Source organism: Megalopta genalis, chromosome 7, assembly GCF_051020955.1.
Source record: "Megalopta genalis isolate 19385.01 chromosome 7, iyMegGena1_principal, whole genome shotgun sequence".
Lineage (NCBI taxonomy): Eukaryota > Metazoa > Arthropoda > Insecta > Hymenoptera > Halictidae > Megalopta > Megalopta genalis.
In genome coordinates this window covers 11,350,053-11,376,103 of record NC_135019.1, presented here as the reverse complement: position 1 = coordinate 11,376,103, position 26,051 = coordinate 11,350,053, and the positions used below count along the sequence as shown (strand labels likewise).

General features: G+C 42.5%; 1 protein-coding gene across 1 annotated transcript in view; it reads left to right on the top strand.

Annotated features, from left to right (window-relative positions):
* Window positions 1-26,051, top strand: part of LOC117229197 (kin of IRRE-like protein 3) — a 376,701-nt gene that overhangs the window by 320,243 nt on the left and 30,407 nt on the right. Inside the window, exons 5-6 of the mRNA XM_076523448.1 lie at window positions 177-385; window positions 25,124-25,393. Coding sequence (XP_076379563.1) covers window positions 177-385; window positions 25,124-25,393 — 479 coding nt within the window. The remainder of the gene's footprint in view (window positions 1-176; window positions 386-25,123; window positions 25,394-26,051) is intronic.

The following is a 26,051-nucleotide window of genomic DNA, read 5'->3' as shown; positions in this document are numbered from 1 at the left end:
GAGGGTGTGGGCGAAAGTGGGAGCGCGTAGCATAGTCGAAGAAGATGCTCCGAGAAGAGATGAGGGGGAGGACGAGAGCGAGCGAGGGGTCGTCGGTGTCCGTGGGATTTCACTCCGCGCAGAGTTGTTACAGAACGGCCATTGGAAATGCAAATTTTCGGGGGAAATGCGCGCAGGTACGTGGGCGAGACCGAAGTGAGGACTCTCAGGCCCCAGGTAAACTCGACGGAGATAGATAATCCCCGCACTTGGGCCACGTACAGCGTCTGCGAGATTATGGCGGAGCGGTCGCGCTACGGCCAGCCGATTAGGTGTGTCGCCATTCATCCGGCGTATGCCAACCCGACCATGTCCTCCAGCACGGAAGTGAGGTTCGACGTGCGATGTAAGTACATTTTCACGCTAATTTTTCTGTCACGGTTCGCCATTATTCGAACGTAATATTCTCCTGGAATAATTAATTATTCGAACGAATCCTCCTTAGCACTAGAACTGACAAACGAGTCAAGATGACTGGTTTCTGATTTTTTTCTTTTACAGTTTCTCTGATATTATACAAATATTTCCAGGAGGGATTTTTAGATACACTTACTTATTGAAATTTATATATAATATATATAATAATATATATAAATTTCAATAAGTAAGTGTATCTAAAAATTTTTCCTGGAAATATTTTTACAATATTAGGAACTGTAAAAGAAAAAATCAGAAACCAGTTATTTTGACTCGTTTAATAATATTAACGTTAATAATATATATTATATATATTATATCATGTTGGAAACTATGGAACGGGCGTTGAATGATGTAAATCGCTTTTTGTTTCCATCTGGTTTCGGAGAAAAATAAAATAAAAATGGCATACAAACACGAACAAAATTTTGCGAAATGAGTAACAAGAATACCTTTAAAATTTATAAATAAAAATATCGAGCGCACATTACAATGAACACAGTCGCAGCTGAACACAGATGAAACAAAAACGTCCGTTTCATAGTTTATATATATGAATATATATTATAATATAAAAATCCATAGTTTAAATAAATCCAGTCTTGGCATTGTTATAAAACAATATACATTAGTCGCGCTTAGTGTGTTCGGTAGTTCTAATGTTAATTGGATCTTTTACAATTAACAACAATTATTCATTGTTTATAACAAGCGATTCCATTCGCGCGTCCGAATAATTCTTTATTATTCGATCGAATAATAAAAATGACGAGATAATTGTCTGAATAGAGATTGTAAAATCGTTCGAATAATATTGCGAACAATTGTTGATTGTTTTTACTTTCACGTAGTTTCGTAAGAACACATTGATACGAATACATTCCGATATGTACATATATTCAGAATCGATTTGCTTTTCACTGCTCTGACAATGATACCGTATGCATGTTTATTTCTCGTTAATTTTCCAACGAGACCATTTCCCGACGCAACGTACGAAAAGAAGCGAATCGTAACAATCAACAGGGAAGAAATTAATCGATGAATTATGAAAAAAAAAATGAACAATGCACGTTCTATCAGCTTTATTCGAATCGATCGTTTCCAGAAAGAATTCCCGCGCGAATAAATACTTGCTCGAACAACGGATATTTTCTAGTTCAAACAAAATCTTGATCGAACGAGTTCTTATTCGGATCAATTGTTATCTAAATAAATTTGTATTCGATTCGATATTTATTCGATAAAGTAAACGGACAAACGGTTGAAACTCCGCGCGCAACGAAAAAGTAATCGGCGAATTACCTCGCCTTTCGTTGAAAATTCAAAGCGTGCCGCGAATTTTCTCGTTGTCCCGGGCGAAACCGCTCGCTATCCGCGCTGTGAAATGGCATATTGGCGGCAAGAGAATCGCGTAGATCCAGACGGCGAGTAATCGAGCGTCAGAGTGTCCGCGGCCGATATCGAAAGCAAATGTTTTTCCACCGGTTTGGCGTTTTAACGCGGCAACGGTCCATCGGCGGCCGGTCGAACAACGGATTAAGATCGAGCGGAATTAATTCCGCGAGCTAATTTAGCAGACGATCCGGCGACCGATGGGTGCTGCGCGGATCCAGCAGCCAGGATTTAGGTGGATCGTAAAGCGTTCCTTTATTAGAAGTACTTATTAACGATCGAACGGCGTCCGATACTAACAGCCCTCCGCCGCGGGATTAATGTTTAAGAATAACCATCGGTGGCTGCGGGTTGGCGGGCGTGCTCCGCGAACCGTAACCATTCCGCCGTCGAACTTTTCCCCCTCGCGTTTCTTCAACTTTCCTAACGAGATTCCCGATGCTGGAAACAATTTTTCCCGGAAGAAGCGGGACCAAGTAATTCCGAGATATCGGCGGGAGTTCGATCGCACGGTTGCCCAAGCGCATCGAATTTGTTTGAATTGCAACGCGCCTCGCCTCGCCTCGCCTCGCCTCGCCTCGCCTCGCCTCGCTTCTCCTTGCCTCGCCTCGTGCCGGGGCAACCCGTAGCCGAGAGTGAGATTAAAATCGCGCTGCAACGCCGTTTGCCCGGGTACAACGGCCGGAACCGGGAAAAAGATGCTTCCATTTAGCACGTGGCGCAACGCTCTTTCTTCGTTCGATATCGGGAACGCCGGGCGTTACACTTCCCTGGTCCTCGAATACGATCGGAATTGCTTCGAGCAATTTATGATACACGTTTTTTCAATGAAAATTTACCGAGGCGTCTCGATGAAATACGGCAACAATATGCCATCAATTGCGGATACGTTCAACGTATCGATGACGAAGTAGAAAGACAAGCGGCAGTTTTGGCGAACTAATTTTCAGCGAAGTTTTCAATGGAGGCACTCCGTTCAGCAAATTTAAGACTTCATATTCTCGACTATGGATGTATTATGTATTGAGAATTATTAGTGATAACTAGCCGGCGGATCTTTATGCGAATTCTCATTTTTCTACATTTTACAAAATTCAGAACGAAAGAGTTATGTCCGTCGACAAGGATGAAAAAATAGACTCGCGATGAAGATTTCATACGTAATCGTATGTAATACGTAAAAAATTTACGGGACCCGTAAAAAATGACGGGTCACTAATTTCTTAATTTACGATTATTCATATCGTAAAGATACATTTATGAGTATTTATTCCATTTATATGTTACTTACGGCAAATGCTACAATAACATTTGTTAAAAATCAGGATAAATATGATGAAGATTTCATACATAATCTATTAACACTAGATTTACGGAACCCGTCAGAAATGACGGGTCACTAATTTTTTAATTTACGATTATTTATATCGTACAGATACATTTATGAGTTATTTTTTCAATTTATATGTTACTTACGGCAAATGTTACAATAACACTTGTTAAAAATCAGAATAAATGTCTTATTGTTACTTTTATAAACTAATATAAAACAGCTGTTTTTTGTGCTCCGTAAGTCAGTGTTAAATACGAATGTTGTTCGTGTCTTCTAAATCGAAGCAATCTGTGATTGGAATGCAGAAACGAAAGTAAATGATGACACAAGAGAAGTAAGAATTTCTGGTTGTGTATTCGAAAAATTATTCAGACAGAAGATGTGTTAATCAACACAGTTTTGAGAAAAATAGTATTGCAAGGGGGTTGATTATGCAGCATACTTTACAACAGGGGTGGCCAAACTTTTGATCGCTACGGACGACCAGAATTTTTTTTAAATTATAGGCGGCGATCTGGCAACATCGTACTTGTTAAGTGACCACAAGAAAAGTAGTACAATAATGTCTCTCTAATTGGCGCTCAGATTGCCCACAAAAATGGACAATTTAGGGAGAAGAGAGACGATTATTCGATCCTTGCAGATCATTTTTATAGTCACGAATTGTCAAGAACTATAAAAACGAGCTGCAAGGCTCGAATAATTGTATCTCCTCTTTCCAAATTGTCCATTTCTGTTTCCTAGCTGAGCGTCGATTAAGGAAAATTTACTGTATTTCAGTTTAACTTCTTGCCGTGCCATTCTATTCACAGTTATGACGATTAGAAGTTTTTTGATAATAATTTCTTAGAAGAGAGAGAGAGAGAATTTGTATTTATTGTATGTGTGTGTGTGTGTGTGTGTGTGTGTGTGTGTGTGTGTGTGTGTGTGTGTGTGTGCCTGCATTTCCTTGAATATTTAAACATTACGAATTGTCAAGAACTATAAAAACGAGCTGCAAGGCTCGAATAATCGTATCTTCTCTTCCCAAATTGTTCATTTTTGTACACAATCCGAGGGTCAGTATGGGAGACATTACTGTAACTTGAAGCCAAAAATAAGTTTAAATTTAAAACAAACAGAGATAATATCAGACAGGCGGGCGACTAGGAATAGTTACGCGGTCGACGCTTCGGCCACCTTTGTTCTACAATAATGATTTTCTTTTGTATCATTTTTATATTGTTTTTCCCTGCGTATTACTTTCTCTCGAACTAAAGAGCATTTCCCGCGAATAGACGAATAAAATAAAGCGAAATGAAATGAAAGGAAATGAAATGGAATGAAATGAAACGAAATGAAACGAAAAGAAATGAAATGAAATGAAATGAAATGGAACGAGACGAGAAGATGCAAAATGTGCGCAAAGCTGCTGGTGTGAACTAGTAAAATTCGCGTGTGTCGTTCGGGCTGAAAGTTTCGCTCGTGATATTTCGGAAGGTGTTAGAAACGGAGACGCTTGCGGGGGAAGAACGAGGCTGGCAACGAATAAATCGGTGTTAACGAGAGCGGGACAGGCGAGCTGCGTGTGCATCGAGCTGACCTCAACCCCCGGGCCGGCCGAAACTACCCCCACCGGCTGGCAATTTAGCTCTGTACACAGACTGGTAACCGCGAGCCCTCATCAATCTCCCTCAAAACGGCGCGGCCTGACATCCTGCTTTCCGACCTTATCGACAATTCGAGCTCCGCTGCATCGTTCGACAATTTTGAATCGGTTTTTGCGAAACACCGTGACCCCGGCCAACAGTGACTAATGGCCCGCGAATCCGTTCGACCGACCGAAACGGCGCGGCGTCTTCCCCCGGCCGTTCGTCGACAGAATCCCGGAAAAACAGCCGCGGTCGACGTAGAAACTAGACTTGATCGACGCGGAATCAACCGGCCCGACGACCAGCGTGCACGCGAGCGTGTCTGTGCCGCGCAGCTGCCGATCCAGGGATCGCTGCAACCATCCCCCGGTTGCTGAATTAATACGCCGCAGAAGATAGATGCGAGCCGAACCGAGTAACGTCATTATCGGAATCTATTTACAGAATTATTACCCTCGCAATTGAACGAGTTTGTCGAGTGGACATCAATGATCGAGTGATGTCATTTTATCGCGCGCATTGTTCCGCGGCGATTCATCAAACCGGCTCTAAAATAGCTCGAAGTATGGACAGCGCCGCGTCCCTTCGCACTTTCCCACCCCTGTGCGCAGCCTGTACTTTGACCGCGTCGAACAGTCCCCGTAATCAGTGGGAATCGATTGGAAACTCGACAGGTGGGAACGAAGCTTTTCTTTAATTTCACCCTTTGCCAGCGGGAATTTTTCTCTGCGGAATTGAGGCGTAGGGTTGTGGAGCGGTGGTTACTGTGCGGTGACCAATATTGCTGTGCCTTTATTTTGGGGTGCAATTATCCTTATATTTCTTGAATAAGATATATTCAACTTTTTATTCGATAATTAACAAAATAAAAGATTACAAATTTTAATACGTCTTGTGAGATAAATATAAAATTAATTACAGCCGAAAACAATGCGAAGGCACAGCAGTTGGTCAGTTTAGAGTAATCGGCTCCACTACAATACGTCGAAGTTGTACAATACGTCGGTTTAATAATTGAAGAAAAAAGTATTGATTATCACACTGACGCAGACTTAACCCTTTACCAAGAACATGGGTATTTAACCCTTAAATGCATGATTTTTTGTTTTGAATTTTAAAAAATCGTTTTTTATAGGAATGTAGTCATAGGTTACGTAAAAAATAAATAAAAAAATCTAGGTAATAATATTGAGTATTTATTTTGAAAAAAAGTTGTATGTAGACTTTTGGCAACAATATGCGTTTATTACTAAAATTATTGTAGACGTAAACAAATGGTCATGTATTTATATTATCTATTAATATAGGAATTTTCACATTATTTATAAATGAAATGCAGCAAAGCAATTGCGATTTTTGTTGTGACACAAAGCAATTTTTAAACTCGAAAAAAGAAAATATCTCACCAAGTAACACATTGAAGGTTATCACCCACCACATTCAAATGTCAAAAAACATATAACTTACTCGCCAAAAGTAATGTCAAGTCTTTTATTTCACACATGGTCTATTGTCTATTGTTATCAACGTGTGTTCGGAAACGCACATACTCAGGTTTTTGAATAAAATTAAGTGGAACTGGAATGTAGACAATTGGCAACAATATGCATTTAAGGGTTAAGTATAATACTTAGACGAAATTTTCATTTTTTAATATCTTCGAAAAGAAAGGGTTGGGCTACCTGTTACCCACCAGCTGATAGAACTTAATCATCAATTGTACATCAAAGTAGAGGTATTGCAGAAATTTCTGAAATTTTTTTCAACCCTCCGCTGTCACACTTCGTTTGCGAAACACATATGTCATATTGGGACACTCGGACCCAGTTTTCAGACAACTGTCGCTCAAAAACTGGCAGTGCTATTGGGACCCAAAAATTTAAGAATATAATTTGAACCTTCGAGAACATTGTTTCCTTTACTAGAACCCGATATCTCGCTCCCAAGTATTGAATTGTTGCAAAAGTAATTCCGATTTCCCAAATAAATAGCTTACAAAAAGACCGAAATTAATTTTCCAACAATCCAATATATTGAATTATTGATTTCATTCTTCTCGTGAAAATGTCACTTTCTCGAAAGTGAAAGAAATGTGGTACATTTTGACCCAGTGTGACAGCAAAGAGTTAAAGGCTAAAGCAATAAAAGAATCAAGCAATCGCCTAAAACCGAGATTAAATAATACTATACAGGGTGTCCCAGGTTTTAATGTTCAAACTCTTTGTCAGTATATTCTATAACACAAAGTAAGAAAAAAATGTTATGTAAACATAGGTCATATAGAACTTTATTAAGAAGTTATAACAAAAATTCGTTCAATGAAATGAAAGCGAATAGAAACGAAATTCGCACGGTCATAAATTCGATCTTCGATCGATGTCAATCATGTATTGTCAACAACGGTAGACATTTCGAAATGTATTAATAAACACAGCTTCCATAAACACACGGCTTGTGCTGACCTATTCAAGCCAATGCTCGCAGTAACAGCAAGTTGATTACTATTCCTATTCTGAATTTTTGTTATAACTTCTTAATAAAGCTCTGTATGACCTATGTTTACATAACATTTTTTTCTTACTTTGTGCCATAGAATACACTGACAAAGTTTGAACATTAAAACCTGGGACACCCTGTATATAACAAATACTGTATATAATGAAATGTGGTACATTTTGACCCAGTGTGACAGCGGAGGGTTAAAGGCTAAAGCAATAAAAGAATCAAGCCAGAGCTTACAAGAACCAGGTTATCTCGGCGGCATTAGTTAAAGAATAGCCTAAACCGAGATTAAATACGTATTCGAACGTCCTCTTGTCGACCTTCTTCCGTCACCTGAAACCAGCATCCACTCGACTCAGTCCCGGGAATCCGAGTAATTAAATGGATCTCCGAAACGTCCACTCAAAATGGACTCCGCCACCGTCGAACGAGGGTTAACCGCTTTCATTCCCTCGTCGTGAAAATCATTCTGCCGGTAACCGTTCCGTCCTAGACAGAGTTCTCAGGCATTGCGGACGATGGAACGCGATCGCTGGGGACGGCTGATCGCCTGTATTGATTAGGGGGATTATCCGGGCAGGAAGTTTTTCCCGCGAATTGAAAAGTTCGCCCCTGGCGGGAAGATACACACCGATGACGCGTCGATACGAACGTCCACAGAGAGATTTCGAAGGGTCCCGTCGGCTCTTCCGCCCTCGTAAACCCACCCCACTTGTCCCTGCGCCATCCTGCTCGCCAACACCCGAGGTTTACTTTGCTGCAACGTCCGCTTGCACTCTGTTGATACACTCTTCGGCCGGCGCCGATGGATCCTCGACTGTTTGCCACTGTTTCGGACAGGCTTCTCTCCAATTTCCGGGTCCCCGTTATAAAAGGAAGTAGAACCAAAGGGGCTGCCGCGCGGAGCAGCGGACTTACCCCTGCAAATCTTTTCAGCCGTCTCGCGATCAAATGAAATAACCGGGTTGGATGGTTACGCTGTGTACCTACCCTTCTTCGATCGCGGATCAACCTCCTGAAACGCATCCCCTTCTCGCGATAATGCGACCGTGATAATGCAGCCTGTTCCATGCCGACGCGATTCGATTGTTCCGTCGATGGTCCGATTAAGGTTCCCGCGAAACAAGGAACGCGTTCTTAAGTGATCGCTAGATTGCCGATTTGATGCATTTATGGGAGAAATTAGTACATTAAATGTAACTACGTTACAGGAGTTCAAGGATACCGTTGCATTATCTTCAACTTGTTGCAATCGTTAACACTAGATTTACGGAGCACTAAAAACAGCTAGTTTATATTGGTTTATAAAAGTAACAGTAAGAGATTTTAGCCTGATTTTGAGCGAATATTGTTGCAAGATTTGTTGCGAGCAACGCGTTCAATATCGAATAAATAACTCGTAAATATATCTTTACAATAATCGGAATAATCGGAAATTAAAAAATTTGTGACTCGTCATTTCGACGGGTTCCCTAAACCTAATGTTAAACGAAGTAAGACCTTTTCGAATAAATTATGTTTCTCAAAATTAACATAGACGAGTTTTATTTTGCATTAAGAACCACAGTAATCGCGTTAATGACGAGCGTAAAAATACAAACGATTCCCTCGCGTCGTTGATAAATTTTGATTTTCAGTGTAACGCGTTTAGAGCAACGCGTAAAAGTAATATACTAAACGATGAAAATATAATGATTAGACTGCGGATCTTTTTGCAAAATAAAAATATTATGCATCGATTGCAATAAACGGGAAATGCGTGAACCTCTATTCCAATCTTGAATAATTTTAACGAGTTACAAATAATATAATCAAATTGTTGAATTTTTCTAATATATATATATATATAAGTGTCACGGTTTTGTGTCTCCTTCTGCTCATTTCTGTTATAAACGCGTGAAACCCGCAATCTGATGACGACTTCGGGTCGATTCGGTAGTGACGTGCGCGCTTGTTTGATTTCATTTGCAACGGCGGAGGAGCATTGATAGCCAAAGGAGAAGTAAACGATAAGGATGCGGATGAGTACAGAGGAGAAGTTCGCTAGTGCCGGTGAACAGGTTAAGTTTAGCTAATCGGGATACGTCTTTCGGAGTGGGACGGTCGTAAACAAAGTTGCTCGAAAAGCTACATCTCGGGGTGGAAGGGGACGGGGCCCGGGTCGCATTTGTGTAACGGTGGATGCAGTTTCGGACTGTGCAGCTGACGCGGGACGTCCGACTGCTATTCGTTGGACCGTGTTCTCTGGCAAAGTCGTTCTTTGGACAAACTTCAAACGTCCCTCTGTTCTCGCGCGCTCGCTCGCTCGCTCTGGATCGAACGAGCTGCGAGAGCAAGAGAGCGAGAATGAGAGAGAGAGAGAGAGAGAGAGAGAGAGAAGGGAGAAAAAGAAATACTAAGAAAGAAAGTACAGGTTTCGAGGACGTAGTAATGAACGTTTTGTCGTCTTTTGTATCGCGCCGCGGGAATTTCTGTTTCATCGTTCCCGGGCAAAATTTTTCATCGCGCGCGCCCGCACACACCCGGCCGCGTTCTCTTTAATTAAGCCATCGTCCGCGAATTCGTTAATTAACTTTTATCCGGAGTGTCGTCCGAAACAGCGGCCGCCTCCCGTGGAACAGAAGAAAACGCTGACACACGGGCAAATATTTAAACATGAACGCCGGAACGCGTGTATCCGGCTGTTCGACGCGTTCCTACCGGATGGATGTTTGTGTTTTCGTGAAACATTTTAACCAGGTTCTCCCTGGCGGCTGCAGCCGGGTTTTCAAAGAAAATTGCTTCTAATTGTTTACCGGTAATGTTCCCCCGTCGGAAACTGTTGATCCTTTAATTATCCGTATTTGTTTGTCGCGCGGCTTTTGTGCTGTATTTTTGACGGCGATGAATGCCCAACTATTGTGCCGCCAAATTATTTCTAGGGATTACAAACGCTCGAGTTCGTTGACGGAATTTTACACGGCCGGCGAACAATTCTATTGTCCGTTCCACGAGCGTTCGCGAATACTTACCGCAACGAAAAAGTAGAATTTTACTTACTTGTCTTAACCCTAAATTATTTAATAATTACCTTGCCGGTATTAAATTACTAATACCGTAATGTATTCGTGTAAAATACAGAAATAAAAATATAAAATCGTTTATTTATTAATCCTTTGTGACTGGTGCGACGACTCTGAAGCACCAATAACAATTATTATATCACGTTCTAAAATAATTTTGATTTTATCAAATTTACTCGTATTTAAAAAACTGTTGAAGCTATAGTTATTGCATTTGCCACAAGATTCAATTTCATGTACACAAAATGCGCTAAGTCACACAAGACTGAAGTAATGTTGGACAAATTGTATTGGATTTAGAGTTAAAATGGCTTCGAGTGCAAGGGATTAATTCTTATAAAATTCCATAGCAGTATAATGATTCTGATTTCAATTCAATTTTTGGCATATTATAATAAAATAAATATATACTGGTATATATATATACAGGGTGTCCCAAAAATGTCTCGCAATACGGAAATGGGGGAATCCTGAAGTCATTTGAAGTAAATTTTTCCTCAGTGAAAATGCAATCCGCGGCTTTGTTTACGAGTTATTAACGAAAAACAGTGACCAATGAGAGGCGAAATCAGCTGCCGCGAGGTGGCCGAGCCAACGGCGCCAGCGGTCGAGCGGTCGAATCCCAGCTCAGCTGGCGCGAGGCGGCCGAGCCAACGGCGCCAGCGGTCGAAGCGGTCGAATTCCAGCTCAGGTGGCGCGTGGCAACCGAGCCAATGAGCGGAACTGGGCTCGGCCGCCTCGCGCCTGCCAAGCTCGCCTCTTATTGGTCAGAGTTTTTCGTTAATAACTCGTAAACAAAGCCGCGGGCTGTATTTTCGCTCAGGAAAATGTTACTTCAAATGACCTCAGGATCCCCCCATTTCCAGATTACGAGACATTTTTGGGACATCCTGTATATTGGTAGGGATATCAAAAGAAGCTTCGGAGTGCAAAGAGTTAAAATGAACGCAGTGTAGAAAAGGGATTTAGTGATCGCTCTGATAACAGTACGTACTGTAAATTCTCGCCAATTGTCTCTCAGCTTGTAAACAAAAATAGACAATTTGGGAAGAGAAGACAAGATTATTAAAAATAAATATATAAACTATTTATCTTCTCTACCCAAATTGTCCATTTTAGTTCATAAACCGTGGGACAATTAGAGAGAACTTAATATGTTTTATTCCGTATATCTAATGCACGACCAAGGACTTACTACAACGTGTTCCTAACGTGTTCCGAATATGTGTGCACGTATGCTGTGCTTCTATCGCGCGCCAATCACGCCCCAAGAATGACACTCCTCGCATCACGAAATAAAAGATCGATGAGATCTCAACAAGTTCGCGAGAGCTCGTCAAACCACCGCGAAGGTCGTCGGACTAATCACGATCGTTCTATACTCTACGGTTTACCTATCGCCGTTCGGTCCTGCAATTTCTGGAATCCGCTAAGAAATTCGACGGTTCTCAGGAGAATCCAATCTTCCGGCTTCCCAGCATCACTTGGGATCCGCTCGAAGCATTTTGAAGCGAACGCGAAAGATAATAATGCAGAAAAATCCGAGACGGTGGACGGGACGAGACAAGACAACGGAGGATCCAAGGCGCCGGTGCGCGTCGAGCTCGCACGAGATCTTCGGTTACGATCCCGTCGAACGGCGGCCGTTCATGTAACGGGATGCATCGTCCATTGATTGGCCGCCCTTCCGGCGGCCTTTCGAAAATTTATCGGTCGTACCCGTCCCCGGGCCCGATAATGAATTTGTTTCGATCAACGTTGCGCTCGTTTGCCCGTAATTTACTGGCACCGATGCTGATCGAATATTCATGAAGCATTGTCCGAAAACGAATACGAGGCTGCAGAATTTATTGAAAAGTCCAAGAGAGAGACTGACGCGATTTATGCGCAACGGGCACGTAGTTTTGCGAATGCACAGCCGACAGGGTTCGACCGAGGGGGTTGGCGAGGCGAACAGGGGGGCCGGCGTTGGTGCACAAGGGGGGCAGGGGAGGGAGGACGGTGTTTCGTCGCAGTCTTCGGTAAACTTCAAAACGGTCGTCCGCGGTAATAACGTTGTAGTTCGTGAGCCGCGCGAAACAACCCAGCTTGAATACGAAATTTTTTTTCCAGCCGATCGATATTCCACCCCCCGCGCGCGCCCTACCGTCGCATTTCGTTTCGTTTCGACTCCTCTCGTCTCGTCTCGCCCCGTCTCGTTCCATTCCGTTCCGTTTCGTTCCGTTTCGTTTGGTCCTGGCACTCGCGTATTGCTCGTCGATAATCGAATCTGCCCGAAATCACAGCAAAACACGCCGACCCCCGTGTCACCCGCATTAATTTAATATCCACCGAGCAATTGATCCGGCTTCCAGTTATTACTGTTTCGGTCGTTCGCGAACTGCATCCCACTGCTCGCTTTCGCGTAAATATTCCGCACGCGAACCGACAGAAGAATTATACGGTAATAAACTCGAGCCGCGCGACCGATGGCACAGATAAAATCACAAATTTCGACCGAGACGAGGACGGTCTCGGAAACGTCACCACCGAAAAAAATGTCAACGGATTCCGGTGGCCGGATGTGTCCACGAAGCCCCTCGGTCTTAAGATAATGCTGCAATGCACCGCGGCCCGGGCCCACGTGAACGTTAGCTCACGGTCTAGAACCAATTATGGTTTTAGAAGCCTGTTCGTTAATGCACTCGATCGCCGCTGTTTGCGTGGAAATATATTTAGCTGTAATCCGGTCGGCACCCACAATGTAGAGCAAACTTACCTATACCCCGATTCGCTCGCCGCGCCGGGTTAATACCGGGTTGAAAATCTGCCAAAACAATGGGGACTTGATCCTGCCGGTATTTGTTTGCAAGTAGATTGCGATAATTATTGGCAACGCGAAGGTACCTTCTAGCGAAATGGAACATTTGGAATTTTACTTTATACAGTGACTCGCGTTAATATTCGGACACCATATTGTTAGAAGAATTATTGCTCCTTTTTATTGTTTATGATAGTATTATTGAATCAATTGTTTTCTCATATAATAAAGCATTTCTTAAAGAAAGTAGAAACATAAATTTTGTTTATTTATTCCACATGTTTTTTTGTGTAATATGCGATAAACAAGATTGTGACAAAATTTAACGTCGCAAAAATATTCGGGCAGTGAATGAATTACATTAATTTTATATAAAATGAAAATCTTTTGAATCATGTTATGTCAAGATTATGTGGACTGTCGGATCCGTAAAGATTAAATTTGCTTTCATCCGAAAATATTTATTTGTTATTAATAATATTAATAATAATATTATTAATAATAATTAATAAATAATTAATAAATAATTAATAAATAATTAACAATAATAATAATAAATAATACATAATTAATATTATTAACAATATTAATATTATTAATAAATATTCCATAACCATTCCACTACCAGTTGTCTTTGTAAAAATATTCTTTTGCAAATTTAAGACTGACAGTGAAACACGGTGGTAGGAGTGTAATAGTGTGTGGTTATAGTTATAGTGGGGTCTCGTCTGTATGTGTAGGTGAACTAGTTTCTATCGATGGTATTATGGACAAAATGAATTATTTGGACATTTTTTTTTAAATTTAATTACAAGTGCTATAAATATGGGTGTACGTACAGTTTTAAGTTTTATCAGGACAATGATCCTAAACACAAGGCCAGAATTGTACAGGAATATTTATTATACAATTGTCCAAAAGTACTGCATCCTCCTCCTCGATCGCCTGATTTAAATCCGATTGAAAATTTATGGGATGAATTGGACCGCAAAATTAGTACAACACCTACAAAGACAACAACAGAGATAAAACAACGTTTGTTAGACGAATGGAAACGGATTTCGCCGGATTGTTTAAATAAAATCATCTGTAACATGCCCAAGCGATTACACGAAGTAATAAAACAAAAGGGTCAACCGACAAAATATTAATATGATGATAACATGATTAAAAAGATTTTCATTTTATATAAAATTCATGTAATTCATTCACTGTCCGATTATTTTTGCGACGTTAAATTTTGTCACAATCTTGTTCATCGCTTATTATACAAAAAACCATGTGGAATAAATAAACAAAATTTATGTTTCTACTTACTTTAAGAAGTGCTTTATTACATGAGAAAACATTTGATTCAATAATACTATCATAAACGATAAAAAGGAGCAATAATTCTTCTAACAATATCGTGTCCGAATATTAATGCGAGTCACTGTAGATCGCAAGAGCATAAATCCATAGCTAGGTTGGTGCAATAAATTTCATCTAATCGACCTTCAGCTTGTAAACAAGAATGGACGATTTGGGAACAAGAGATACGATTATTCGAGTCTCGTGGCTCGAGATGGTGAGATAGTGTGAGGCAGCGACTTCATAGGTGCAATATTTTTAAGAAGAATAATAACGGTAGCTCATCTTGTCGAGCAAAGATCGCGCAGACAATTCTTGTAGAGTATCACAAGTCTGTATAAATCATGGTACCTCGTCTTGCCGAACGAAGAAAATCGCTCAAATAATTTTTCTACGGTATCCAAATTTCACGGCAATATCGTCAGATCCTAATTATGCTAGTATTAACTCTTTTCAGTCGAGTGGTTACTCTAAGGCACCGTTAAAAATTGTTATATCACTTTTCAGAATAATCTTAACATTATCAGATCTGTTTACATTTAAAGAAACTGTTAAAAATACAACTGTTCCATGAGTTACAAAATTCAATCCATTTATATGACAACAATTTCTAGATGTAATTTGAGACAATAGGAAGACAACGATAATTCAAGAATGCCAGGCTATTAAAATTGATCGTATCGAAATGATTGAAGAAAGAAGGAAATTTCTGTACGATATCTGTGTTTCTCAAAAACGATGCAGACTATATTCATTTCGCGTAAACATTCGCTCTCCATTCATACATACAAAATGCGTCAAGTTATATAAAACGGAGAAAAGAATCTATTTCGCAAATCTATTTTGGATTTCGTGCGTTCAAATGGCTCCGACTGTAAAGGATTAAGTCAGCGTTGCCTCCGCACGACATCGTATCTTTCAGTACAGCCGCGAGCGAAGAATAATAACGGTAGCTCATCTTGTCAAGCAAAGAAGATCGCTCGCATAATTTCGTCGAAAGTTCACTGTAACGTCGTAAGTCCCTAGCCAGGGTAATATCAAGACAGTCTCGTCTCGCCGGTGCCTCGTATCATTCAGTTTAGCTAAGAAAGATCGCTGCGATAATTTCTCCAGAGTATCCAAAGTTGACTGGAACATCGCGGGTCCCTAATTAGGGTAATATCAAAAGACGGTCTTTACTTCCGGCGATCTCGTACCTTTCAGTTTAGCTATGAGAGATCGGCGAGATAATTTTTCCACGGTACCCGGAGCTGGCACGAAGATCGCGAGTGCCTAGCTAGGGAAGCGGAGAGACAGCCGGGTGGGTCCCTTGGCGGCGAAAGAGGCGCGATGGCCCTTTTCGACTGCATAAACCGAGAACAGGGTTCGGTGGATCCGGCGCGGGAGGGAAGGGGAGACGCGAAAGCGGGCGGGCCTGTTTGAAACAGTTGCGGAGGCTTTTCCCGCGGAGAAACACGCCGCGCGACCACACGAACGGGCGCGTCCGGCTGCGGCGGCGTCGTGCAGATGCACACCCACACCCCGGCGTGCCTCTATAAAATGCCGACAGGTACGGCGAAGAGGGTAATAGAGGGGAATGGAGGAGGATGGTCGGCGGGTCGGAGGAGGCGCGGGAGAAACAGCGGGGAAACGGGAACAGAGAGAGAATGTAGCTGAAATTGTGAATGGGTCAGCGAGTGTTCGTTCGCGCGTATTTCGGAATCATTGTTACGTGAAATGAACAGCTGCGCCAGCTACCTGCCCGCTGCCCATAGAAACGGCGATTCGATCCGTGAGCATCCCGCCACCGACGGCCGACTTTTTCATCTTTCACCTCGCCTACGGACTCGCGCCAGCTTTCGCCGCCTCTCCCTCTTTCTCCCTCTTCCTCTCTCTTTCTCTTTTTCTCTATTTCTCTCTTTCTCTTTCTCTCTATTTCTCTCTCTCTCTCTCTCTCTTTCTCTCTCTTTATTTATCTCTCCTCCCCTCTCTTTATTTATCTCCCTTTCTCTCTCCGCACGTTTTCCGCCTTCGCGCCCGAAACGCGGAAACTCCGGGCGATGAAACTCAAAGAATCTGATTTCGAGGCCGAGATTTTTCGAACCTGTTCCTCCTCGCGCTTCGACGATATTTTCCCGAGCTCGGATTAGTCGGATTCCCACGTTTGTTTCGAGGCTCGCTGCGTACTGCGAGGTCAATCGGTCGTTACGTTACGTCCGCAGACATTTTTACATTTTATTTAGTTGCCGGCGTTTGAGAACAATCGGTTCGCGACGGAATTTTTGAACGCTTCTTTGGTCGTGCAACTGCAGATGGGTCTCGCGAGTCGTTGAACACGGTGTTTGCGCAACGATTGTTTAACCAGTTAGCTGCTTCCGACGAGTGTACTCGTCACGGAGAAATGGCGAAATTTCGTGCCACGTTCAGATTGCAATTTTTGTTGAAACTGAAACTGTATTCGTGAACAGACGTTTTGTACATTTAACCATTTGCGCTCGAGCGGTGGCTCCCGCTAAAAATTGCCGTAGCAAGTTTCAAAATAATTTTCACGGTATCAAAGTTTATATTTTAAAACTATATTAAAAATGCGGATATCGTAAGAGGTAAAACAGGTTCCATTTCATGTGCACCAGTTGCAACAAATCGTGTAAAATGGAAATACTGTGGATCAGGAGATATGTTTTGGATTTCGAATTGAAGTAGCTTTGAACGGAAAGGGTAAAAGAAGAAAGAAAAGAAATTTCTGAAATTTCCTGAAACACATGTGTCATATTGGGACACTCAGACCCAGTTCGATTTTCAAAAATTTGAGAATATAATTCGAACCTTCAAGAACATTCTTTCCTTTATTAGAACCCGATATCTCATTCCCAAGTATTGAATTGTTGCGAAAGTAATTCCGATTTTCCAAATAAATAGCTTACAAAAAGATCGAAATTACTTTTCCAACGATCCAATATATTGAATTATTGATTTCATTCTTCTCGTGAAAATGTCACTTTCTCGAAAGTGAAAGAAATGTGGTACATTTCGACCCAGTGTGACTGCAGAGGGTTAAAGGCTAAAGCAATAAAAAAAATCAAGCCAAAACTTACAAGAACCAGGTTATCGGCGGCAATTTTTGTAGAAACTAAAACTGTATTCGTGAAATGACGTTTTGTACATCTAGCCATTTGCACTCGAGCAGTGGCTCCCGCTAAAAATTGCTGTGGCAAGTTTCAAAATAATTTTCACAGTATCAAAGTTTATATATTAAAGCTATATTAAAAATTCAATCCATATCGTACGAGGTAAAACAAGTTCCATTTCATGTGCACCAGTTGCAACAAATCGTGTAAAATGGAAATACTGTGGATCAGGAGATATGCTTTGGATTTCGAATTGAAGTAGCTTTGAACGGAAAGGGTGAAAGGCCAAGAACAAATATAGTAATATAAATAATTATTGCGAATAAACTGTATACAGCGTGAACAAGTTGTTCTTTCATTTGCGACTCGTTTCAGATGCGCGGTTCTCAAAGAGGTTGCAACAGTTAACTGGTTAAACAGTACCTCTACAGCATCATCGCTTCGCTCGATATGAATAATTGTAGACTGTAGCTTATTCGAGCAAGCCCGTGATTTCTCTATATTTCTGTCGATTAGTTACGCACTTCGCGTTCGAATAAACATTTCCACAGGTGCTTTGTAAACTATTTAGTCGCGGCTTAAATCGGAATTAAGCGAAAAGAATTTAAAGATCCACGCGGATTGCAAACATCACGATGAAATTGTAATAATTCTTGCGCATCGACCGTGTTAATATGGTTTTCACGTACCGCGAATGACTCGCATGTCCAAATATTTACAGTATAATACACGGTTGCGAGTGGCACTACGTGCCCATTACTCGACGGTTAGCGACGTTTATAGACTCGTCGATAGACGAGTCGAAAATTAGCCCCGTCGAAAATTCGGGAAAAAGTGAAATTCCATTTATGCGAACTCGGCGGGAGGCATCCAGATCGCATAACCGAGCAGATTCATGTAATAGGAATTCATTGATTGTACTACTTACAATTTTGCGATCGAACGATCGCGGTTCATGGGAGATTGTTTACAGGATATTTCAACTTGTTAATGACAACGAGTTGAAAATAGATATACAGTGACACCCGTTAATATCCGGACACTTTTCGAAACGCGATAACTTTTTCAGAACTGGGCTGAATGACTTGAATTTTTGTTTAGATGATAGAGCGACCAGTCTACTAGACCGTAATTAGAATGCTTTTTTAAAATTTTGCTATCGTTTAGAATGGTAAAAGAAAATAAAAAACTCTCGTTTTTTATCTTTTTTATCTGTGCCCACAACGAAAATTTAAAAAATATGTTTCGTAGATCTCGGTGAGTTATATGCGTATTAAAAATTTCACCGAAATCGGTAGACTTTGGTATGAGCTGTAAACAATTAAAGATCGCAAAAATCGTAGCTTTGTCCCGATTTTTAACACTCTCGACCAATAAGTGTGAGAAATGTGCAGTTTTTACAATTTTTTAACACGCTTGTAACTTGACTTTCCGTTAAGCGATTTCAATGAAATATTCAGCACGCATATAACTTACAAAGATCTACAAAACACAATTTTTAAATTTTCCTTATAATCTCACATAAAAATGTTAAAAAATGACAGTCGTTTATTTTGTTTTATCATTCCAAGTACATAATAGAAAAATTGTAAAAAAGTAGTTTAGTCATTGTCTAGGATATTAGACCCTCCATCGTCTAACAAAAATTCAAATCGTTTATCCTAGTTTTAAAAAAGTTACTGCGTTTTGAAAGGTGTCCGAATATTAATGGGGGTCACTGTATTTACAGCTGTTCAAAATTCGTTGAAATAGAAGACTTATAAATTAAAACGTAAAAACAGGTGATTGCGTGCCCAGCGGCGAGCGCGCAAAAAACCCCTCGCGCGACACTTAGTTCTAGTATACCGTGTCGAGCTCGGCTGTGGAGTTCGACGGGGTAATTCGGGTGAATGAACTCAAAGTGTAAACAGATCAAGCGTCAGGTGTTTACGATCCGCGACGCGACGAACACAGGGACCATCGATCCTTTGTATCATAATTTAACCCTTAGCGCTCCGCGCGTTTCTCGAGTACTGCCTACCAGCAACTCGGGCACATTTTTGGAGCGGAGCGCCTGAGATGAAAGAAGCCTTATTTTGAGCGGAAAAGATTACACGTCCTTGTGAACGCATTTGATTTTATTTATTTTATAAATATACATTTTCCTATTGTAAATAAAAGATAAATTTTTAATTTTGTAATCTACCATGGTGTGATATCTTTGGTAACAATCTCCCATGTGCATTCTGGGTTTACTTGGACAAGTGTCACAGTATTCGCTTTGCCAAATAGAGTTACTAGATATTTCTTTCAAGTTTAGAACATTTTCTGCGTAATTGTTGGTTTCCTTTATAATTTCATTTACCAATTCGTCCGTGAAAAATAATTTAAAATATTGTATCGTCTGTTCAATGTTTGTAAGAATTGTGGTCCAATGATCTGTGGCAATACACTTAAAAGGTATTCTATCTGGAATATGTAATTCTTCCATAACATCACGCCATTCATCTAAGTCTTGTAACGAATCTTCGCTTTCACTTTCAATAATTCTCATTCTTCGTCTCTTTGGTGGTATAATTTCGCTACTACTACCTGAAGTGTTAGAATCATAAACAACATTGTCTTCCACAATGTCTTTTAACTCTTGAAAATCAAATACGTCTTCGGTACCACTCGGCTCTAAATTTTCATTACAATATTTATTTTCCTCCATGTTGCTAACCATAGAAAAGGTCAAAAAATGGTTTAATCGTAATGGTACAGACTTAGCACGTTTTAAGTACATATAACAAATGCTAACGCCGACGATAAGGTATGCTAAAAATATTTGGCTCCACAGCGGAGCCTTCGGGGTTACGGAACAAATGACAAATGTCTCCGTAGCGAAGCCTTCGGAGCGCTAAGGGTTAAAATCCCCTGTTCCTCCCTGGCCTTGACTTTTTCAAGATTACCACTCCTTACTCCTTCTTGTCATCGATGGCCCCCAGTATAAATAGGTGTCGACCACAGGTGCGTTCGCCTAATTTGCACCTAATCTACGCCTATTCTACGCCTAATCTACGCCTAATCTACGAAACGTTCAGTAACGATTAGATTCTTTGTTAATTTCGCGACTTCGCCTGTAAGAATTCAGTGTATTATACCTTTCTCGCTCATTGTAAAATACAGGGTGTCGCGAAAATGTCTCGCACTCCGGAAATGGGAGGTTCCTGAGGTCATTTCGACGTTGTTTATCAGTTATTAATGAAATATAACTCTGACGCTGACTCGCTGATTCTCCGTTTGTATTAACACGTTCCGTGCCAAGCTGTTTTTACCCGTCTCTTCAGACTGGTCACTTGATATTTTACTAAAACTTTATATATTACATGCAATTATTAATTATCGTATATATAACAATGAAACCATTGTATGGCGGAAATGAATTCTTCCTTTTTAAATCTGTTATAAACTATCTTTTTAGCGCATTAAATAAACATGTAAGCATGTACAGTAATGTCTCCCTAATTGACGCATAGATCGTGCAAATAAATGGACAATTTGGGAACAGAAGACACGATTATTCGAGCCTTCCAGCTTGTTTTTATAGTTATCGACAATCGAATAATCGTGTCTTATCTTCCTAAATTGTCCATCTTTGTGGACAATCTGGGCGTCAATTAGAGAGACATTACTGTATCGTCGCTGATACACGTGGCACGGAATGCGTTAACATTAGTTGTAGTTCGTTATTGTAAAAAAGGCTTGTCAAATCAAATCTCGTTCGTATAAATGTCGTTCGGATAAATGGAGTTCTACCATATCCCGAAATTCCCGGACATCCTCCAGCAAACGAAAAGTAAGACCATCGTTCGATTTCGAAGCAACAGTCTTGGTCCGGATTCGGATCGAGACCGGGGTCTCCCGCAGGTCCGCGGGAGTTTCCAATTACGTCCCCGCGATCGCAGTCAACGACCCCAATGGTCTAAGCTAGAGAAATTAATTTTCTCGTGGAAAAAAAGTGTTGTCGGGGGGTTCGGTTGGCGCCGTGGAGAGACGAGGTGGAGAGCGTGGTCGGGGGGTTCGGCGGTTCGGGGGTTGAGAGGGTGGACGACGCGGCAATGGTTCGACAAACGAGAAGGGAGATTAAATCGGAATCGCGAGCGGGAATTGCTATCACGGTTTTAATCATAGCGCGGGGGTGGTTTCGCAGCGCGGCGGCCGCGCGGAACAGAGCGAAAAATAAACACTCGCCGCGGAAGAGTAAACGCGGGCCCCGAGTAGCAAGTTTTCAGATTAAATCCTTCGTAATGAGCGCGTAATTAAAAGTGGATCCGAGGGGCCGCGTGCGCGCTGCCCGAGAGCCTCGTTGATCGTCGAACGGTTCCCGCGAGCCTAGAGATCCGATCGATTTTACTGCTGCCTCGGACAAAGTCGACCTGTGTGCGTCGGAATAGTGGCGGCAGGTGAAAAACGGCAGAGGAACAGAAGCAAAAAGAGAGACAGAAAGAGAGGGAGAGGGAGAGAGCGAGAGCGAGAGCGAGAGAGAGAGAGAGAGAGCGAGAGAGCGAAGAAAAAAACGGGGAACGCCGACCGTGTCGCGATCGGGAAACCGATAATGGAATGGAAAACAATGGAGCACGCGCGCGCAGCAAAGCGAGCGACGCGCTCGCGAGGGAGCCTCAGCTCTGCTCGGCTCGGCTCGGCTCCGCTCCGGCCTCGAAATAATGAATCAGAGTCTGTCGGCCTCTGCGGCGCCAGGCGCTGGGCGCGCGCCGCGCGGCGTTTCGTTATTCCTTGTCAGAAATAATTAGTTAGCCGCGCGGCCCGCGAAAAATTCAATTACACCTGCGCTCAGTTAATCCCCCGGCCGTTCCACGGGGGTGGGGCAGCCGCCCGCGCCGAGACCGATTCCGCTCGGCCGGTTTAATCGATGCTCGCCGCGGCCACCGCGCCGCACCGCGTCGAAAAATCGCGGCCCCAACTTTCTGTCCCCGGGGAATAATTAATCGACGAATCGAAAACGATCGATTAACCGGCCGACCCGACAAAAGATGTTAATTGGCCAGCACCCTCCGAGCGATGAAAGATCCCGTGGCTCGCTACATGCTCGCGGAACAATGCGCCCCGCCGATCGCGGATCCGATCCGCGGATCTCGGATCGACGCATTCGAATGCGGCTCGAATCGACGCACTTTTTACGAACCCTGCGAGCTACTGAAACGCGCGTACGCGTTGATTAATGCGACCACGACGAATGCCCGCAGCCAACGATCGCTGTCGTTTTTTTGCCTCCTCGATTTTTAGCTTTTTTGGCGACGATTCCGCGGTAAACGACTCGTCGGTCGTGACAGCGGATGTGTATTGCTTCGTCGGACAGTTCATTGTTGCATAACTTGGTCACTGCCGTCGCATGCGGCTCGAATGCAGTTTTCGAACGGAGTGTTGTACCGATATCGAGTCCTGCCTTCTTGCTTCGTCGGACGCTTCTCAATGTTTCGGCTTTGATTTCCTTGGGAACGAAGTCTCGAACGAGGAACTAATTATACGTAGATTTATCTGTCATCCGAATTTAAACTTTCCGTTGGAGTTGGCAGGCTAGCTTAAATCGAAGCTGGAAGTGTCCGCTTGAAGATAGGGTTGTTCGAATGAAAAAAGATTCGCAAGATCGTTTCGAAAAATTGAATAATCCCGACCGCTGACTCGAAGAAAAATTACTCATTTTTTGAAAGGAAAGGTTACGTCGATATTAATTTGCATTTCTGCGGAACTTTTGAAATGTAACCTAGCTCAAATTAAAGCTGGATATCTCCGCTTTAATATATGCTGATTGAGATTAAAGAAGATTCACGAAACCGTTTCGAAAAATCGTGATATACCAACAATTGTCTCGATGAAAAGACCCGCTCAACAGATTGTTCCCAAGTTCTACGAAACAGTTGCGGGGAATGTGTGAAATTGGCGCAACGGGGAGAATCAATCTCCAACCAACACAGTCAAGAATTTCGCAACGCGCACGACCGAGGAAAAACAACGCTGGAAATTCGTACGAGAGGTACAGGCGAAAGAAGTGCATTCCGAATATGGAATCGCATTCGAGGCGCAAGCTGGACGTTCGCGGAATATTTCTCATTCGTCGGAACGCGCCGCGACCTCGCCTTTTGGTTTCGCAAATGCAATTTGCATAGTTAAATGGTCGTGCGAATCGTTGGGCCGTCTCGAAAAGTTTTCGCGATGAGACCCGCTGCCCGATGCTAGAGTTCCGGTCTCGTTTTCGGACAAAGCCCCGGCGATTCGCCGCGTCCAAGCGCGGAAAACAATTTACCGTGTTAATACGCAATTACTCCGAGGCCCCTCCGGCCCCCTCCCCGTCCACCTGTGGCCCCCTTCTCGCCTGCCTCCGGCTCTTCCCGTTGATTTAAACCAATGAAACAGCATCCCGACCGCCGAGAAACGTCACAAATGACGGTTAATTAATGTTGGAGCACAGATCCAAATTGTATTAATTAATAATTTCAGCCTCCGACCTATTTCCCCGGGGGTCAAAAATAACAAGCTCCCATTCAGACTTGGAAATGCGATTACGCAACTCGCAAAGAGAACCAACCGAACCGGCAGCTGCGGCAACCTTCTCCTCTTCTCCTCTCATTCTCTCTCTCTCTCTGTCTTCCCGGTGTATAGCAGGTCTTCCGGCTAACTTGCCTCCGCGATTAATTGTTTCTTTTGTCTTCGAATTAACAAACTTTTAACCGTCCGGACCGTCAAACGCTTCAGTCGCTTCGGTTACTTCTTAAATCGAACTTCCCCCCGCGAGAGGATGAACCTCTTTGTGGTGCCAGTACGACGAAGACCAGATTTCAGATCCTACGAATCCTAATTAAAGCGAACCTCGTCTACCTTAATTGGTGCACCGATGGAAACGTGAGTGCAGCGGCACCTTGGCTCTCGAAACTGATCGAGGTCGTTCCACTTTGCAATCTCGTTCGTCGAAACCTGAGACAAAATGAAACGAGTTTACAACGAGATCGCCCATGCCGTTTACAACGCGTAATAGGAAAGCTCGGAATAAGGATATATCCATGAATTTTCCTGACAACTAAAAAAAAAATCCTCCTGAATGCATTTCATGCGGCGTGCTCGTCGCTATCCATCGTATATTACTTGAATGTTTCAGGTTTTTTCCTGGAACAAATCGGATTCTCTATTAAGAGGGATTTCAAATGAAACCTACACAGTTTTCTGTTATAGTTACCCAGGCCAATATGAATGTTAATTTATAATTTACAATATAAGCCACGTGTTAATCGTGGCGTAGTTAATTGTAAGCCAATGTAGTCACTAATCATCTCGCAGCTAATGCGATCACGCTGAACTGAATGAACATGAATATTAATAAAGTGGACGGAAGCGTTCAGATTTCGAGGGTTTCGGTGACAAAGACGAAACGACGTCGCTGGTCGTAATTTATGTGGATTCTGCAGGATGTCGGCCGGATTGTGGATATCCTCTGAATTCGCAATGGTTTTCAGACGCGCCGGAAACTCGACTGGTCGGCGTCCCGACAGGCCAGCTGGAGGAGGGTCGAGATCAGCTGGAGATCCGCTGTTTGGCCGACGCGAATCCCCCGGCCTCGATCCTCTGGAGGAGATCGAAGAGCGTGGGGGTGTCGGAGGTGGCCAGCATAGGGGAAATTCTGCAGTTCTCGCCGATCTACAGGAACCACGCGGCGGACTACATCTGCGAGGCGGCCAACAGCGAGGGCGAAAGCAGCCCAGTTTCCGTTCAAGTCTCCGTCAACTGTAAGTGTGTCCCGGCCTCCTTTCCGCCCTACAACGTGCACTGAAAATATCCCCGAGCAACCCTTTTACGGATAAAACCGGTCTATTAAATAAGAGGAACACGATCGATCTTCGGCACGAACGAAGAAATACTCCCAAAGGCTGTCCCAGTGATCGTGCTGCGCCAGATGATTCTTCCGCCTCTGTTAAACTGTCTCAGAATTTCTTTTCACGAAAGAGAACGTTTTGTGTCCTCCTTCAAACTTCTCTGGGCAAACTCTGCCGCTGTCTCCCTAATTTTTTGTCAACGAGTTGTATGCAATAGCACGTGGCTGAACGTCGCGTCTGCATTCGCTGGAAAATTGAAATTTATCACTTTAACGATTTATTTAGCAATCATGCGAGAATTGTCGTTAAACCCTTGACACCTTGAGCAACGGAGGGGCGAATAACACGCTTATCATTTTCCCAAGAAACGATTGGAAAACTGTCCAAAATCGGACCGATAATAATTCTATGAACCGTTTACTTATTGTTTCTGACCGATATTTTGTAACTCTTTATACTTCCTTTAAGTTAAATACTAGAATATGTCATATACAGGGTGTCCCAAAATTATCGTATTTCCGAGAAATGAAGGGTTCCTGAGGTCATTTGAAGCAACTTTTTCCTTAGCGAA